We start from the raw sequence: 16,280 nt of genomic DNA on the forward strand, positions 1-16,280 counted from the left end.
AAAATCCACTTTGATTTTATACTGGCAGTCTTCTATTACAGTAAAAGGAATATAAAGAAGATCTTTAACTAAATGCTGGGCTAAAAGTGGCGATTCTGCTTTACTTTGCCAAAACTCCCCATTGGTGCCAGCGGTGCAGCTGACAGTGACAGAATTAGATATTTGTAGAATCTCAGATTCCCAGATTGGTTTGGACTGGAGAGGATCTTTAAGAGTGACAGCTCTGAGCTCTTCACCTGAAGGATTTAAAAAAGAGCAGCAGGTCCCTGGAGGAGCCAGCTCTGCCCCAGGACTGGATCCTGCCCTTCCCCTTGCTGGCTCCGGGCTCCCAGGTGGTAAAACCTCTGCGTAAAAGCGTTTTTACACTCACCTGCAGGGACCTGCTGGCTGCTCTGCTGCCTTCCCTGCTGGCATGGCCGGCTCTGAGGAGTCCCCCTGGCAGCCTCGGGGTCCTGCCACAGCCTCCAGCCCTGCGGTGCCTCCCTGTGCCTCCTCCGGAGGTGTTTGTGATGCTCCGACTCTTCCCAGTGCCCACCCTCCGCACGGTGGGCTGGCACCTTTCCCCAGGGTCGGCTGGAAGCTCCAGCCCGAGGCAGAGGACAGGCAAAAATATTCAGCATTTTCCCCAAATGCAATCTCTGGGCTTGCCAACAGTCAGGAAGAAGTGACACAGACAAACATTTTGTTTTCGTCTTGCAAAAAATACCGTTTATTGCACTAGTGTTTGGTTTAGTACTTGTGTCATTAAAAGTGTAATTTCCCAGTTCTTTGTGATCAAAGGTGTCATGATTATGACTTTATTCAAACTGCTTTCCTTCTTGGTGTCTCTCATCCAGTTCTCATTGGATTAGTTGGTTGCCATAACCTACAAAAATGTAAAACGAACAAAAAATCAGATCATGAGATGCAGGAATTTGTGTACAGTATGTGTTGTGTCCAAGTCACAGGATTTAAATAACTGAAATAAGATTTTTGCTTCTCAGTCAAAGTTTATATTAAACTAAAAGATGTTTGACATTCCAGACTTGAGCTGCCTGTGCTACCTTTTGCAACAATCAGTGTATTGATAAATGCAAATTTGAGTAATCACTTCTGAAATATGTGGTAAATCTTTATGACTACAATAAAGCTCTAGGATAAAGGGAAAATGCATTTCTATTATCAAAACTTATCTAAATAAGTGAAAAAATTTGAATATTGTTTCAGAGGAGGATACTTCCAATTGGTAAGGGCTGAATTAAGAGTGATATGTTGGAACCCTTGGCACTGAGAATTTTAGACTTTCTGTGCTGACAGGCAATGACCCCCAAGCAAACACTGCATTTGACCTGAGGCCTTGGAAAAGGCTTCCAAAATTGAATTATAGAACTGGGATTACGGGTGTGTAGTTTAAATAGAAGTGTGTAATATCACATGGTGGAAAACTTAGAGTTTAAGGTTTTAGAATAAGGTAATATAAATAAAGCAAGATGGAGGTTTAAGAGTGGAGGTCAGTCCTTTCTTTTTCACCTTATTCTCCATGGGTCTGGGTGGTATTTTGTAATTGGATAGAAAAGTCTGCATTGAGGACTATGGGTGGTTGGTTATTGGGTTAAAGCAAAAATAATTTAGGGATCATTTCTCAATTGGACAGTTTATCCTTAAAAGGCCTTGTAGAGAAAGAGATAGAGGCCATTTTTTAGTTTGTTATCTAGAAGTGCTGTAGAACTCACGAGACTGTAACAGAGGTAAGAATTAAGAAACATCTGAGCCTGAACACGAAACAGCGTCTTGAGCATTTAACCCCGACTGTGGCAGAAAAAGAAGATAAAAAGCAGCAGGAACAGAGCTCCCTTAGCAGGTGGTGGAGGTCCCAGCAGAGCCAGGTGTGTGTGCTGTGCCCTGGCAGCCCCTCACCTGCTCGATCCAGCCGCTGTAGGCAGAGACCCGGGTGAAGACAGAGGGTTTGTGGTAGTAGTTGCAGCCCAGAGCAGAGCCAAAGCTGACCACGCCGTGCACCTCCCACCTGCCATCGTCCCCCTGGCAGTTCAGTGGGCCCCCAGAGTCCCCCTGGAGGAGAGGGAACACAGTCATGGTGGGAGCAGCTCCTCTGGGGGGTTTTTAACCTTTTGTCTTGGGTTCAATGCAAGATGTAGTCTATCTGCCATCCATTGAAAGCGGTTTTTCTTTATCTTTATCTTTATCATTGAAAGGAGTTTATCTCTCATATACCCATTCCTGACAACTCTGGGGGGGAGGGGGTGTTGCCTTCTATTAATGGCCAGCTGTTAAACCAGCTGTGGCAGTGTTCTTTATCCCTTCCAGGACCCATCCTCCCTGCAGGGGATCTCTGCTGTCCATGGGCCATCGAGGCTCCCTGCAGGGCTGATCCAATTCCATCATCCATGGGAGATGCCCCACCCAGGGGAGGAGCCCAGCATTCCCACCTGGATAAACCCTGGCATTCAGAGCCCAGCACAGCCTGTGTGCACTGCATTCCCACCTGGATAAACCCTGGCATTCAGAGCCCAGCACAGCCTGTGTGCACTGCATTCCCACCTGGATAAACCGTGGGATTCAGAACACAGCACAGCCTGTGTGCACTGCATTCCCACCTGGATAAACCTTGGGATTCAGAGCCCAGCACAGCCTGTGTGCTCTGCATTCCCAGAGGAAGACCAGATCCATCTCACCAACACTGGACCTTCCTACAGGATCATCTCTGCTCCAACAGAACCACATTTGTCACTCCAGGAGGATTATTTGGACTGCTCCCAACACCCTGAACAGGGTGTCAGGTCATGTTCTGACTCTGTCAGTGTTACCAGGAATTTTTTTTGTTTGCTTGTTTTTTGTACTACTACATTTGTATTTTTTAATATTCGTAGTAAATAACTGTTATTCCTATTCCCATCTCTTTGCCTGAAAGCCCCTTAATTGTAAACATATAATAATTTGGAGGGAGGGGTTTACATTCTCCATTCCAAGGGAAGCTCCAGCTTTCCCTGGCAGACACCTCTTTCCAAACTTAGACACGTTTCCTCCCCATCAGGCCTGTTTGCCTAAACCCAAGCCCAGAGAGTGGACTCACGTTACAGCTGGAGATGATTCCGTCCCCACCAGCACAAACCATGGTGGGTTTCACTATCTTTCCCCACCAGGAAGGCTGGGAGCAGGTTGCATAATCCACCACCAGCAGAAGGCCTTGCTGCAGGTCATCGGGAAGGGGTCCATTCGCTGAGAGAGAACAGAAACACAGAGTCACGGTAGCAGCTGGCACTGAAGGAAGAATAAAACTGCTCTGCTAAATTTCTCCTGGGATCTGGGCACCATCACTCCAGGTAAAACACTCCACAGGAGCTATATTATAGGAGAAGCTGTTATAGGTATGAGTGTCCCTTAGTTCCATTATTTTATAACACCTTAACTTACTAAAAATTTGCATTCCATTAAAAAATGTCTCATTGTTAGAGAAATAAAGGGTTACTCCTTTTTCAGGAATCTGCAATTTACTTATCCCTCAAGGAATTGTCTCCTGGGCCAAGCTGACACCTCTGCTCAACTCTCTGAGATTTTCTTCACATCTATTCCCTTATGTGTCTTCAGATACTCAGCAGGTGTGTTGGGATTAGCAAATGCACCTGTCTGCACACTATTAACATTTGCATTACAACAGCTCCTAAAAGCTCAGTAAAGGCCCCTCAGGTGCATTACCAGCTCTGGAAAATAAGCTTAAAAGGGAAAAATCACAATGTGTGAGTGAAGTGGGGCCTAATATAACAAACTACCTCACTACACTGAGTTTTGAGGGGATCCTGAGCACCATCAATAGTCTTTGCTGTCAATCTCAGAGGAGAAGGCACTTCTAAAAGTTTATTTTTTTATTCCACGGTTTTGCAAACACCCAGGTACTCACTCTCCAGTCTTCCCCAGCCGGTGACGTAGCAGGCAGTGTTGGAGGAGAGGATGCTCTGGGCAGGGGGCAGGCAGGCCAGCTGGATCTGGTCACTCAGGGTGACGTGCTCAGAGAGTTTGATCAGAGCAATGTCGTACCTGTGGTGACGTTGGAGAGTTTTGGGAGAGAAAGGGGGGGTTTGAAAAATGGGTTAGGACACAGCAGCCTGAGTATTCAGCAGTACACAGCCCCTGCCTGTTCAAAAGAGAACCAAGGGAGAAAGGCCAGCGCACAGGCAGCAAAGATTCCTGTACCCTAAAGCACTGGGGAAATCCAGGGACTGGAAGGTTATTCCCTGCAGAACTGTTTGTTTTCCTGATGGTAGAAAGTTGGTTTTTATAGATTTTTTTTTCAACAAAACCAAGCAGATGTTAGGACTCACTCCAAGGACTGGAACTGAGGGGATTTCTTTGTTACTGTCCTTAGCCTGCAGCAGGACCCAGGGGTCCCTCAGCCACATGGATATTAATGATCACTGATTCTGTGTCTGTGCTGCTGGTAGAGGGCTTCAAAGAGTGCTGTATAAAATGCTCCATTCCCCTTCATTGTACAAAAGATATCATTGCATGGAACAGCTTCCAACCCATGCATGAACATGCAAAATGGCTTCTGGAAACATTAGTCAGTAATAAATTAATATTATTAATTGCTTTGTATTCTCTTCAGGGGGAATGTACAAACTGGACATTGTAACAGGAGGCTCTAAACATGAATTTAAATTGCCATAACTCCAGGTGGGTGGAATTGAGGCAGTTTGATTTTTACCCTCCACCTACAAACTGAAAAAATACCTGCTCCCAGCTCACCCATTTGCAACATCCTCAGGATCCCAGTTCTCATTAACAATGATCTTTTCTGGAGAAAGTGCAATTGATCCTTCTTCCTCAGCTGCCAGGTTGTATTTTCCAAGAAACACTCGATATGTCCGAGAAGAGCTGGGCAAGAAAAGGATGAACACTCAGTGAGCAGCTGCTGCTGAGGCATTTGCATCTTTCACTCCTGAGAGATTCAATAAGAATATCCTTGACTGGAATCTCTCATCACAGGCATGGTTTGTCTGGAGCTGAGCCAGTCTTTGCTAAGTCCAGATTGTGTTCTAGACTTCAGAATCTTTTCATCTCTAAGCTGTTCTCTCCACTCCTGCTCAAGGCTTCATTAACAAACTCAAAGTGCCTCCAATCTTTGCAGGATTCAGTTCACATTCTTCAATGAAGTAACAATTTGGACTTTGACAGTCATGAATAACTTCAATAATAAACAACTGTGTGATAGATACAATATGTAGGATTTATAATAATAACATGCAGCCAGTCCTTCATGTTTCATATTATGATATTTGCTACAACTTAATGTTACAATAACCATATGCTACCAGAGCAAAAGGGGGTTGTGTTTGTGGAAACAGTTTTGATAATGAAATGACATTGCTGTACCTGATAATTTCTTTTTTACAGTGCCACATAATATGAACAGTGAATATACCAATCATTACTGAAAATGATTGGTATATTCAAAATATTTGTGATTATTTCTTCAGGGAGTGGACTGATTTGTTAATTTGTGGGTCTCACCAACACGAGTATTACAGAAACAGGCAACACAGCTGAATTTTAATACCAACTTGAAAACAGAAGGATATTTATAGTTTGTTTATAGAAAATGAAGAGTATATAATTCAGGTAACTGGGGTTTTTTTCCCCTTTTACATTAAGAAAATAAAGAGATGTAATTTTCCTGACTTTTAATCAAAAGATATGATGCAAAACTCAGAGCTTTCAGCTGGGAAAGGAGAACTGGCATTGATAATTAAACTGGAATTCATCTCTTTCTGCTCGTGTGCTGCTTCCTGGGCCAGATTTATCTCCTCACTCACCTGATGCAGTGGGCAGCTGTCAGCACCCAGTTGGTGGCAATGAGGGTTCCCCCACACGTGTGACGCCACTTTCCATTGGAGTTGTACTGGAGGGAGGCCTGGGATCAAGGAACCAAGTAAGGCTCAGGCTTTTGCTTTTTCATTTTTCATTGTTGTGTTTTGTTCCTGCCCCAGAACACAACTTGCTGATGGTGAAAGGCTTTGAAGTTTCCAACTCCTGGCCATGGAAAAGCTTTCCCACCTTCCCTATTGTCCAAAGCTTGATTTTTAAAATATATCTTGCTTAAACAGCCCAAGTCTTCTAGACTTAAAATGAGAGCTTGCATTACCAGCAAAGTGTGGCACATTCAGAGCTTTCTTAAAAAGACTGGAAACTTTAGGATTGATCAGAACAGAGGAGTCAAAACCTAAGACATGTCAGGCAAGATGCATCAAATGGAATTGAAGAGGTTTTTGTTCAGTTGTGCAGCACAGAGAGAGCACAGCCCCAGCTGCTCCAGGGAAAGCACAGAATGACCAACCTGCCAGGGCCAGCTGTATGGTCTGGCATTTTCCCCTCCAACCACTCTGGACACAAGAGGTGGGTAGGCAGGAACCCCGCAGCCAAAGGCTAGAAGACATACAAATAGGATGTGTGTTTTGAAAGTAGGTTTAAAAAACATCTGTAAGATATAAAATAGCATAGCACCCAGTTACTCTTTTGAGAGATGCTTGTAATGAACATCCCATGCTGTATTTTTTTCTGCTTTGATGCAGAATGCTCAGTTTGTCTAGAAAAGGAAAGTTGTTTTTAGATTTTAATTAACTTTTTCTTTTAAAACTAAAGCAGAAGTTGGACACGTACCTGCAGATGCCAGAGTCAACACAGCAAAGAGGACTCCAAGCATGGTGCCAGTTCCTGGGTGCTGCAGGCTCAACTCCACACCATTTTATACAGTGTCCTTTATCTCTGGGACATATGACTGAAAATGCAGAGCTATTCCAACACCAATGGAAAACCTGTGTCACTGTGGGATAATTCTTTATATACATAAGTTGCTAAAATAGCCCCATTTAGGTGGACCTTGGATCCAGGCTATATAAACAACTTGATTAAAAAGAATTCCAGATTAGTTGCTTATTATCTGTAGCAGCTGTTTGCATTTCCATTGCCTTGAAAGTTCATCACAAAGGTGTTCACAGAAGGAAAACATTAAATTAATTATTCAGACACTTGGTGGTATGTCAGCAGTAAGTGTCTGGACAGTGACAGATTCAGATGTGTTGGTGGGGTTGGATTAGTTGATCTCTAGAGTTGATCTCTCTTACTTATTGTACAGTTCTAGGACTGCTTGGGATTTTATTTTGGTCTGGGGTCTGCTTTTGTTTTGTGTGTACCCGAATGGCATCTACCACATTGTACTGACTGAAAACCTGCATTTCTTTCCCAGATCAAGCTGGATGTGTTTTAGCATGCCAGACTTCTTCAAGAAACCAGACTGTAATCACTTTGAAGGGGAACATACCTCAAGCCAAACAAAGAACCAGCTGTCCATGATGAAGCAGAAATCCTGATATGTTGTGGTGAGTCAGACTCCATTCCTTTCTTATTTCCCCTTGTTAGATCAGCAGCACAGCCCTGGAAGAGAACAGGGTTCCTGCAGCCTTGCAAATGAGCCTGTGTGCACCCTGCAGCAGTGCTGGCCTGTGCTGTAACACCCTTGTTAATGAACAAGAAAAATGTTAATGAAAAAGTGCTTGTTAATGAAAAAGAGCAAAGCACTTCCACTCACAGGACAAAGCAGGCAAGGGCAGGTTGTCACAGCCCTCTGGAGATGCTGCCACAAAGGGAACCATCCAAATTCATTACCTACATTTGAGATCAGTGACTAGATATCAATGCTTACCCTGTCTCTTTTTTCCCTTTTATTTTCTACTACAGGAATTTTCCATTCTCTGTCACCTTTCCATCCACCAGCCATTGAAAAACTGTTGCTGGTTATTTGAAAAACAAATATCTCTACCCTGTAAGCCAGGTCACCCATAGGGAACAAACTTAATAAAATGGAAACAAATATAATAATGCCAGTTTTGCAACCAGAGCTGTGTTGTACATAGACACCAAACAAGGGGTTCAAAAATGCTGAAATAAATCTCATGTTTAATGTCAGGATTAACAAGCAGCAAAATCCCTGATTTCCAGAGCTTCCATTCAGCAGTAGACACTGTTTTGGATGAAAGATGCCTGGAGCACACATGTGGAGGGCAGAAATATAGAATGCTTTGCTGTTTTGTCTGCTTCTCCAGAATGTATTTTCCTCCTACCCAGACAATAGCACTCAAGGAAGCTGCATTTTGAATTGCAAATTGGATCAACCAAATCCTGTTCCAGCATCTTGTATTTATTATCTGACAAAAACAGAAACCAGGATTAACAGTGCAAAATTAAGATTCTGAACTTTTTTTCCATTAATTTGTTGGCTCTTTTCTTAGTGTCTGAATTTACAAGCTAAACAACGTTATGCTGCTCAGTTTAGCTTCCATGTCACTATCATTTTCACTGAATTCCAACTAAAAGTATAAATTTTGCATGGTCAGTTACTATTTTAACTTTTTTTGTTGTGTGCTTGTAAACATGGAATTTCGTTTAGTTCTTTAAGCATTCCTGCATTTCACAAATATAACCTTCTGCTCTCTTGCATACTGTAAATAAACCCTGTTTCTCTTCCCCTTCTTCATGGAGGAATTCTGAAACGGTTCTTTTGTATGGAGGAAATGCTCCCAGGAATCCTAATACATTTAATGTAAAACACTCTCAAAGCTGTTTTGGTTTTTGTTCTATTCATGCTTTATGTGATGGTAGCTTATCCATCCTTTCCAGGCTTTAACAGTCTTCCTTGGGCTCCATGGGTGTCATGCTGCTGGCAATTCCTCCAGGGAACATCAAATGGCTCAGCCTCCAGCTGATACCATGGAAATACCCCCTGGAAGTTCTTATCTTCATGCCAGATGTTTCACAGAAAGTAAGCAGCTCGTGGAACATCAGTGAGAAAGAGAAGGAGCTTCTGGTGTGTTCTGTTAAAGCAGAATAGTAAATATCTCCTTCAGTACACAAGGTACAACTTATAATGGACTCTGCTGCTTCCCTGACTTTATTCCCTTGAAGGGCAGTAACTCTGATATACTAATTAGTAAATGGGATTGTCTGCAGAAAAGTTACAGACACTGAAATCTGCTTTCCTGAGGGATGTTTTTCATCTGAAACCAGACAGTAACCCCTCTGAAAATTTTAATTTGAATCCTGACCCAGTTTTTCCTTGGGACCACCAGCTGTGCCAAATTCATTACTTGCTGGATGGCTGTTAAAATCTGCTGCTTGGTGGTTCCCTGGGATTGTTTCTGTGGTCTTCAAAGTAAAGCTTGGCCTTCTTTCCTCAGCACAGAACCAGGTTATACTGAGCAAGGAAATGGAGATGAACTTTACCCTGTGTGTTTTTGTCACGTGTTGTGCCTTCCAAAGTGTCTTATATCCATTTATAGATCATTTGCCACACTATTTGCTGTCAGTACTGGCCACAGATGTAACAGAGGGCTCTGCTTATCTAAACTGGGTGTGGAGCAAAGGCAGGAGAGAACAGAGACAAAAACAACAAAAAACCCAGCCACACTTCAGCAGTCAGATTAGACTGAAAGATATTTATTTAGAAACAACAGCTTTGGTATTTTAAAACCAAACAACCTGTAAGTCACTAGAAAGTGGGATGTCTTCCCCATAGCCAAAACAAATCAATGCACAAAGTCTCAATAGGCTTAGAATAGGAAATCTGTAGATCAGCAGTTCCAAGTGTATATCCAGAAAGCAATTTCAGTAAATTGATTTTGCAGTCTACAGTCATAAAGGCTGAAAAACCTGTTACGAGAATTTAGATATCTACACTTCAATTGACTGTTGCTGAAGTGGAGGAAAAATTAACATACTCCCCCTCCCCTCAAGCAATAAATTAAAAACTGTATATCAGAAAGGAAGTTACACTAAAGTTTTCTAGTTAACTCTCAGAAGGGAACCATCATCCTTAATTTTTCCATGAATTAAAAAAAAAACAAAAAACAAAAGAGATCAAAATATCAAAGGACTTAGTATATCTTCAAGTATTTTCACCAAATGGATTACTCCTAGGGAACTGAACAGCTTACAGGGAAAGGAAACATCTGTTACACAAGCCTCTGGGATAAACTACTGAATCACCACACCTTCCAAGTCTCAGATTCCTGTCATAGCAAGGCACAAAAGGATTGTTGCTTTCAAATGGTCCTTGTTCTCAGCTGCAAAATTGCCAGGAGTCTTGTGCAAATGGAGGCTGAAAGCAAGACTAAGTCCACTCGGATGCAGGGATGTTCCCACTCAATTAATAGAACAGGTTGTTATTCCAAGACCACCTATCTTGCTTACTGCTCCAGACTCAGAGCTTCAGCTGGCTTTCACTTCTTCCCTGTTTCTGGAATCAAGTTCTGCATCACCTCCATTTGAAGTGGGTCCAGCTAAGCCGAGGCAGCAGAGCTGTGGCTCTGCAGGGCCCAGGGGGACGAGGCCAGGCCAGCCCCGGGCACTTCAGGGGGCAGAGTCGGGGACGGGCACCTGCAGCAGTGAACAGGTCACTTGTAAAAGGCAGAAGGCAAATCTTGGGGATGACAAAGGCAACTGGATAGACAACAGTGAAAGGACACGATTACATAATTCCAAGGACACATTTCAGGGCGTGTCAGGGCACAGCTGACACACAATAGCTGACATCACCTCCTAACCCCTTCCTCCCTTTGCACTGAGGTTCTGATCATGATCAGAGGCTTGTAACTGCAGTTGTCTGATATATATTTCTATCCTACCTCCTCCCAGGTTAGTTTGTCTGGCTACAAGCACCTCCCACTCAGTCTTTTATTGGATCACAGGTATTCAGACCTGCTTGGGATCAGGCTTTATCTCCAGTGCTCAAAAGGACAAAAACAGTGAGCTCACAGGGAAAATTCCAATTCACTTGAAACACCCCACACATACCAGCTGTCAAGTTTATTCAATACCTTCTGTTCAGCCTTAGCTATCCAAAATCGAACTTGATTTTATAATTTGGAGTAACAGTACAATCTATAGCTAGAACTTTTCCTCTGACAGCTCTGTTTAACTATCATCTCTTTTTTTTTTCTCAATAAAACCTACATTGAACTCTGTTCAGCCCTCAGGAGGGAAGCCTCTGAACAGCACAACTAACACAGCAAATCCAGTCTGGTCTTGCATTTCCACTTCATATCAACACCAATCAGAAAGTCCCAGTGCTAAGAGCAGAATTCACCATCTACCGTCTAGTCTGTGCTAAGTTTTTACAGCAAGTAAGTTTTCCAAGGCAACTCAAAACAAACTGAATTTTTTTACACCCAGGTAAGATGCATGAGAGCTTGGAGCCAGAAACTTCAACTCACAGTAAAATGCACTCAGTACTTTCCTGAACACAGCTTTGTATTTTGTCTGACTGGGAGAAACACCAACTCAGCATCTTCCCAAAATGCTGGTGGTGTGGTTTGATGGAGGACTGCACAGTGTCTGTAACATGAACGTGTACCAGTCAGAACCTCCCCTCAGACCAGCAGCCTGCCTCTGGGTGTTCCTGTGGGACATGTCACACACTCAGAGCAGGCAGGCAGGTGTGCAGAGCTCCACACAGCACTACAGACAGGGACAGCAGCTCTCTCACTTTCTGGTACTGAATAACAAGAAGCATCACCTCATGACAACTGCAATTGCTGGCCTAGAAACAAGCAATGTCCTACACTGATGTGTGGAAAAAGGACAGAAAGCTGTGTTTGCCTCCACCTGCAGCCTCACAAATGTCTAAGGACAGACAAGGAGTTTATGTTTTCTAACAATTGTGATCCCTTCTTCTCCAACCCCTGCCCTAATCCTCCTTCTTGCAAGAAGGGGGTCACAGATTGCTTGTTTTGAGACTAAAAATCATCACAGTCCAAGACACAGCCTGCCCAGGCACAGCTGACACGACATCAGGCTGACAACACTCAGTGGACAGCAGCCAAAAGCAGCAGCCTTATACCTTACTCCTGAAGAGTGGCTTGGCTCCGGGCCCACAATATTCATTGTAGATGAGTTTGAACAGAAACAAGTGAAACAAAGTAATTAAGGAGGCCACACTGAACCAGAAGAGGAAGGGTAAGCCTGGGTATTGCTTGGCCATGTGTTCCTCATGAGCAAGAATAGCTTTTAGGTGGAGTGTGTGTCTCAGGTCCTGCAAGTGGACCAAATCTGTTGATATATAAAGCAGTGGTGTGATGGGCTGAGTCACCATGACGGGGAAGGTGTGACCCCGTGCCTCCGAGGTCAGCTCCACGGGCTCGTTCATGCAGCCTGCCTCACAGGCATACAGTCTGACAGGCTTGTCCTGGAACTTCACAGACACGTGCAAGAAGGGCTTCCCCTCAGCATCCAGGAGAACAGCTAGATTGATCAGGTCCTTGTTGTAATGGATCCCACGTAAGGAATAGCTGTTGTGAAGCACGTCGGGGTCAGCCTGAAACTGGAGATGGTTTTCTGTGAACTGCAGACCCCCAAAACTGAGCACCATTCCCTGCATGAGCCCGTGGACCCCAGCTGCCACAAGGCCCTTGCAGCCCCGTTTCTGGAGAGTCAGCTTCCACAGGTCTGAGAGCTGCAGGATCTGGGTGACGCTGCTCAGCCGTGGTGGCCACAGGTTCTGGGCGTGCATGGTGGCGTGGCCACTGAAGCAGTGGTCAGCGTAGTTGAGGCTGGCCTCGATCCTCTCCCTGTCCTCACTGCCCAGGAGAGGGTCCAGCAGTGGGGCTGGCACGGTGGACAGCACGTAGTACAGGGTCATGTTGACAGTCTCACTGGATGGGGTATGTGCATCTGTGATCTTCCTCATTTCTATCCCTGTGGCAAAAGGAAACAGCCAATAGTCAGAAATTGGCTAGGGAAAGGGAGATCAAACATGCACATTGATGTTCAATATAACATCTAAGAAACCTTTGTCCATAAAACAACAAAGTGAAATGTTCCCTTGTGTTTGTCTAAGAAGATTCTCTCTCTGCTACTTGAGAGTTTGAAAAGCCAAGCTCCCACTAAAGACAAAGTTAATTTAATATACAAATGCTTTACAAGCCTGTCATTTTAATTCTGCAAGAATGATCTGTCAAAAGAACATAATCTTTTTATAAAATATATATTTAAAATATTTTATTTTTATAAATAGCAAGTTCTACATTATTTGGTCAGCTACTCTTTTATGTAAGACATTAAAATCTTAAGAAAAAGCATCTTTGTAGAACAGCCCTTAACTTCCAAGCAGAATCTGGTTTATGTTTTATGCTACCACTAAAGGTCAACTTTATTTCCAATTGACATGCAGGGCAAATCAGTGAAGTTCCTGAAGCCACGAAAAGCAGCACACACAGAATAACAATTATAAATGTTCTTCTATCAGTTTCTATACGTAGTCAGGTGTACTCCACTTTGTGAGACAAGCTGGCTTCCAAACCAGGAACATGATCCCAAACCCATCAGGAAGAGCAGAGCCTCTGGAGACCTTACAGCAACCAGGACACCGAGCTCTCAGACACCTCCAAAACAACCCCAGGGAAGCTGAGCATCGCTCTCCTTACCTGAAATGAACAAGTCAGACCAGGTCTGCTGGTGCTCCTGGAAAAGATCTTCCACCCCCATCTGCATCACCTCCAGCATCTCTTTCTTGGCTGCCTCCTTCAGTTTGCTGAACGTCTCCTCCAGCCTGGACACCTCGATGGGCTCCGAGGTGTACACCACGGACAGCACGGTCTCGTCAAAGTGCGACTTGGGCGCGACCTGCACCCGGCTCACGAGTTTCTTGGCAGCCACCACCACCAGCACCACCTTGGGGCTGCCGGCCAGCAGCAGGCGGCCGGAGGAGAGCAGGAACTGCCGCTCCTCCGCCTTCTCCAGGCTGGTAGCGAAGCGCCCGCCCAGCGCGGGCCCGGCGGCGGGGGCCGAGGCCTCGAAGGCGGCCACCCGCTCGGTGGGGTTGGCGATGCGGATGCGTTGCAGGTAGAGATGCGGGCGGCTCCGGTGGGCCACCACCTCCTCCCGCACCGTCACGCAGTCCCCGGCGCCGGCCCCGGGCCCCGTCTGCACGCACCGCACCCTCCGCACGGCCCCGTCCCGCAGCGCCGCCAGCGCCGCCCGCGCCTCGCCGCGCCCGCCCAGCGCCCTCAGCCGCACCAGCGCCGGGTACTCGGTGGCGAGCGCCGGGCCCCCGGCGGGCCCCGCGGGCCGCACCCAGAGCCGCCCGGCGGACACGTCCAGCAGCACGAACCCGTTGCCCGCCACCGCCAGCCCCGGGGCCCCGCCGGCCCCCGCCGCCTCCTCAAGCAGCGGCAGCGCATCGCCGCGCTGGGTCTGCGCCCGCCAGGCGCCCGCGGCCGCCTGAACGCAGAGGGCGGCGGCTCCCCGGGGCTCGGCCCCGCGCCCCGCGCCCCGCGCCCGCGCCGCGCCCAGGTACCAGTACGCGACGAGCAGCAGCACCAGCAGCAGCAGCAGGCGCCGCGCCCAGCTGCTGGACAGCAGCCCCGGCAGCCCCTTCAGCCGCTGCTGCAGCCACATGGGCGGCGGCGGGGGAGCCCCGGCCCGGCCCTGCCTGGCCCCGGCGCCGCACCGGCCCTAAGCCGCCATCGCCGCCGCGCCCTGCGGCAGCCCGGCCGCGCTTGGCGGCGCTTTGCAGCGCTTTGCGACAGGCGCGCTCTCCGCCCCTGAGGGGGGCCGGGCGGGAGGCGCGGCCCGGCCCGCTGGGGTCCCCCGGGGCCGCCGGGACCACCGGCCTGGAACCGCCCGGCTTCCAACCCCGCCGGTTTCCAGCTCCTCCGGCTTCCAACCGCCCCGGCTTCCACCTCCCGGTGCTCCAGGTCCCCCTTTGCTCGGGGCGCCGCAGACTCCGGGCCCCTCCCGTTACCGGGACCCCTCCTCGGCTCCGAGCCTCCTGAGCTCCGGGATCCCTCGACTTCCAAGCCGTGTCTCCGGGCCCGCCCTGTCTCTGCCCCGCTCCCTCTGCTGTATCCGCGGTGCCCTCGAGCAGCTCCAGCCCCGGGCTGAGGTTCTGTCTCCAGCCCCGGTCACTGCATCGATCGGAAAGGCCTGGAGGGGATTTCCGTAATTCCCTTTGCAGTTTGCTGGTTTACCGCAACAGAGATTGTGCGGGAAAGGAAGTTCTTTCTATCAAACTGTATCCCACTGTGTGGTAAATAGAGGAACAAACTTTCTCAGGTGTGTCTTAGACGTGCAGGGGAAAGCTTTGTATCCACAGCAGTGCTGGGCAGAGAGAACGAGAAACAGTTTCAAGCACGTCAGACAGAAACACCGTGAGTTAAAGTAAAACGTGGAAATCTCGGCCAGTTTCAGGCAACGAACCAGCTCAGTGACGGGAAACAGAGGACACACATTGTTCATTTATTCCTGCAAATGAGCTGTTTTGTTTGGGGGGTGACGGGGAGGGCGCTGGGATCGCAGAACGGTGGGTGGGATCCGGTTCCTTGCAGGTTTCAGCGGGGCTGGCGGTGTCTCCGCTCCGAGGCTGCTGTGAGAGCAGAGCTCTGGCCCTTCCAGCTTTCAGGAAGTCTCTGCTGTGCCCGGAGCACGTGTTGCACGTACTCCCTGGAACATCTGCACTGGCAGCTGGCTCTGTTTGAAAGGACAGGCAGCCAGCGCACAGAGAGTGCACACACAGCTGGGAACGTGTGCTTGGCATGCCCGCAGAACACAAAGCTGTCAAACAGAGACAGCCTGGGTGCAGGACGTAAACAATGAGGCATTCATGATTTCGAGGGTGCAAAACCGCTTTTGCTTTAGACGGGAGAGATTTAAATTCATTAGAATGAGAAACTTGCAATTTGGAAAATCTGTGTTGGGTTGCAGCTCTCAGTCTGAGGGCTGAAGGTCAAGGACTGAACATCTTTGCTGTGGCTCCTGCCTTAAACTGTTAAAGCTGCAACAGATTTATCACAGGCTTTGTCCAGGCCTGCAAAGTACTGAAGAAATCTAAAGTGAAAGTATGTTCTCTTTCTTTTTTTTTTTTTAATTTAAGGAAACTGGCATTTTTGCAAAAGGAAGTTGTCTGAAATCACCATCTTAGAGAGAACTAATATTTTCTTGGGTTGTTGCCTGGAATGCTCATTGCTTGTTCTGTTTGCCTGGTAGTTATGAGGGAATTCCTGCAGTGGGGAGAAGGAATGGAAGGAAAAGTGCTTCGAACACGCTCAAGAATATTCTCAGTGAACAAACAAACTGTAATGGGGATTCTTTGGGATGATGTTGTTATAGATCATGGACAATATCAGCTACAGTGTGACCCTTCTAATGTGCTTGATTTTTTTCTCCTCATACCTTTTTTTTTTCCCCCTGAACCCTGTTATATCTGTGTTTTCTGTTAATTTAAAGAGGCCTCACACAGG

At 46.8% G+C, this 16,280-nt stretch overlaps 2 protein-coding genes across 4 annotated transcripts; both read right to left on the reverse strand.

Annotated features, from left to right (window-relative positions):
* Nucleotides 1–721: 721 nt before the first annotated feature.
* LOC134560918 (chymotrypsin-like elastase family member 2A) lies at nt 722–6,694 on the reverse strand. Of its 3 annotated transcripts, XM_063417372.1 has the most exons (8): nt 6,652–6,694; nt 6,329–6,417; nt 5,808–5,905; nt 4,741–4,869; nt 3,896–4,032; nt 3,071–3,216; nt 1,897–2,049; nt 722–865 (listed from the first exon to the last, which is right to left on the reverse strand). In XM_063417372.1, exons 1-8 carry the CDS (start codon nt 6,692–6,694, stop codon nt 848–850), a joined length of 813 nt encoding a protein of 270 aa, XP_063273442.1. In that variant the 3' UTR covers nt 722–847. The 3 variants fall into 3 exon arrangements, with proteins under 3 accessions (XP_063273442.1, XP_063273440.1, XP_063273439.1); XM_063417370.1 differs by lacking the exon at nt 722–865 and having other exon boundaries at nt 1,787–2,049; XM_063417369.1 differs by lacking the exons at nt 722–865; nt 6,652–6,694 and having other exon boundaries at nt 1,787–2,049; nt 6,329–6,646.
* Nucleotides 6,695–9,462: 2,768 nt separating this feature from the next.
* Nucleotides 9,463–16,098, reverse strand: KIAA2013 (KIAA2013 ortholog). The gene is made up of 2 exons (XM_063417341.1): nt 13,467–16,098; nt 9,463–12,738 (listed from the first exon to the last, which is right to left on the reverse strand). Exons 1-2 carry the CDS (start codon nt 14,437–14,439, stop codon nt 11,879–11,881), a joined length of 1,833 nt encoding a protein of 610 aa, XP_063273411.1. The 5' UTR covers nt 14,440–16,098; the 3' UTR covers nt 9,463–11,878.
* Nucleotides 16,099–16,280: the final 182 nt, after the last annotated feature.

This window comes from Prinia subflava, chromosome 21 (assembly GCF_021018805.1).
Source record: "Prinia subflava isolate CZ2003 ecotype Zambia chromosome 21, Cam_Psub_1.2, whole genome shotgun sequence".
Lineage (NCBI taxonomy): Eukaryota > Metazoa > Chordata > Aves > Passeriformes > Cisticolidae > Prinia > Prinia subflava.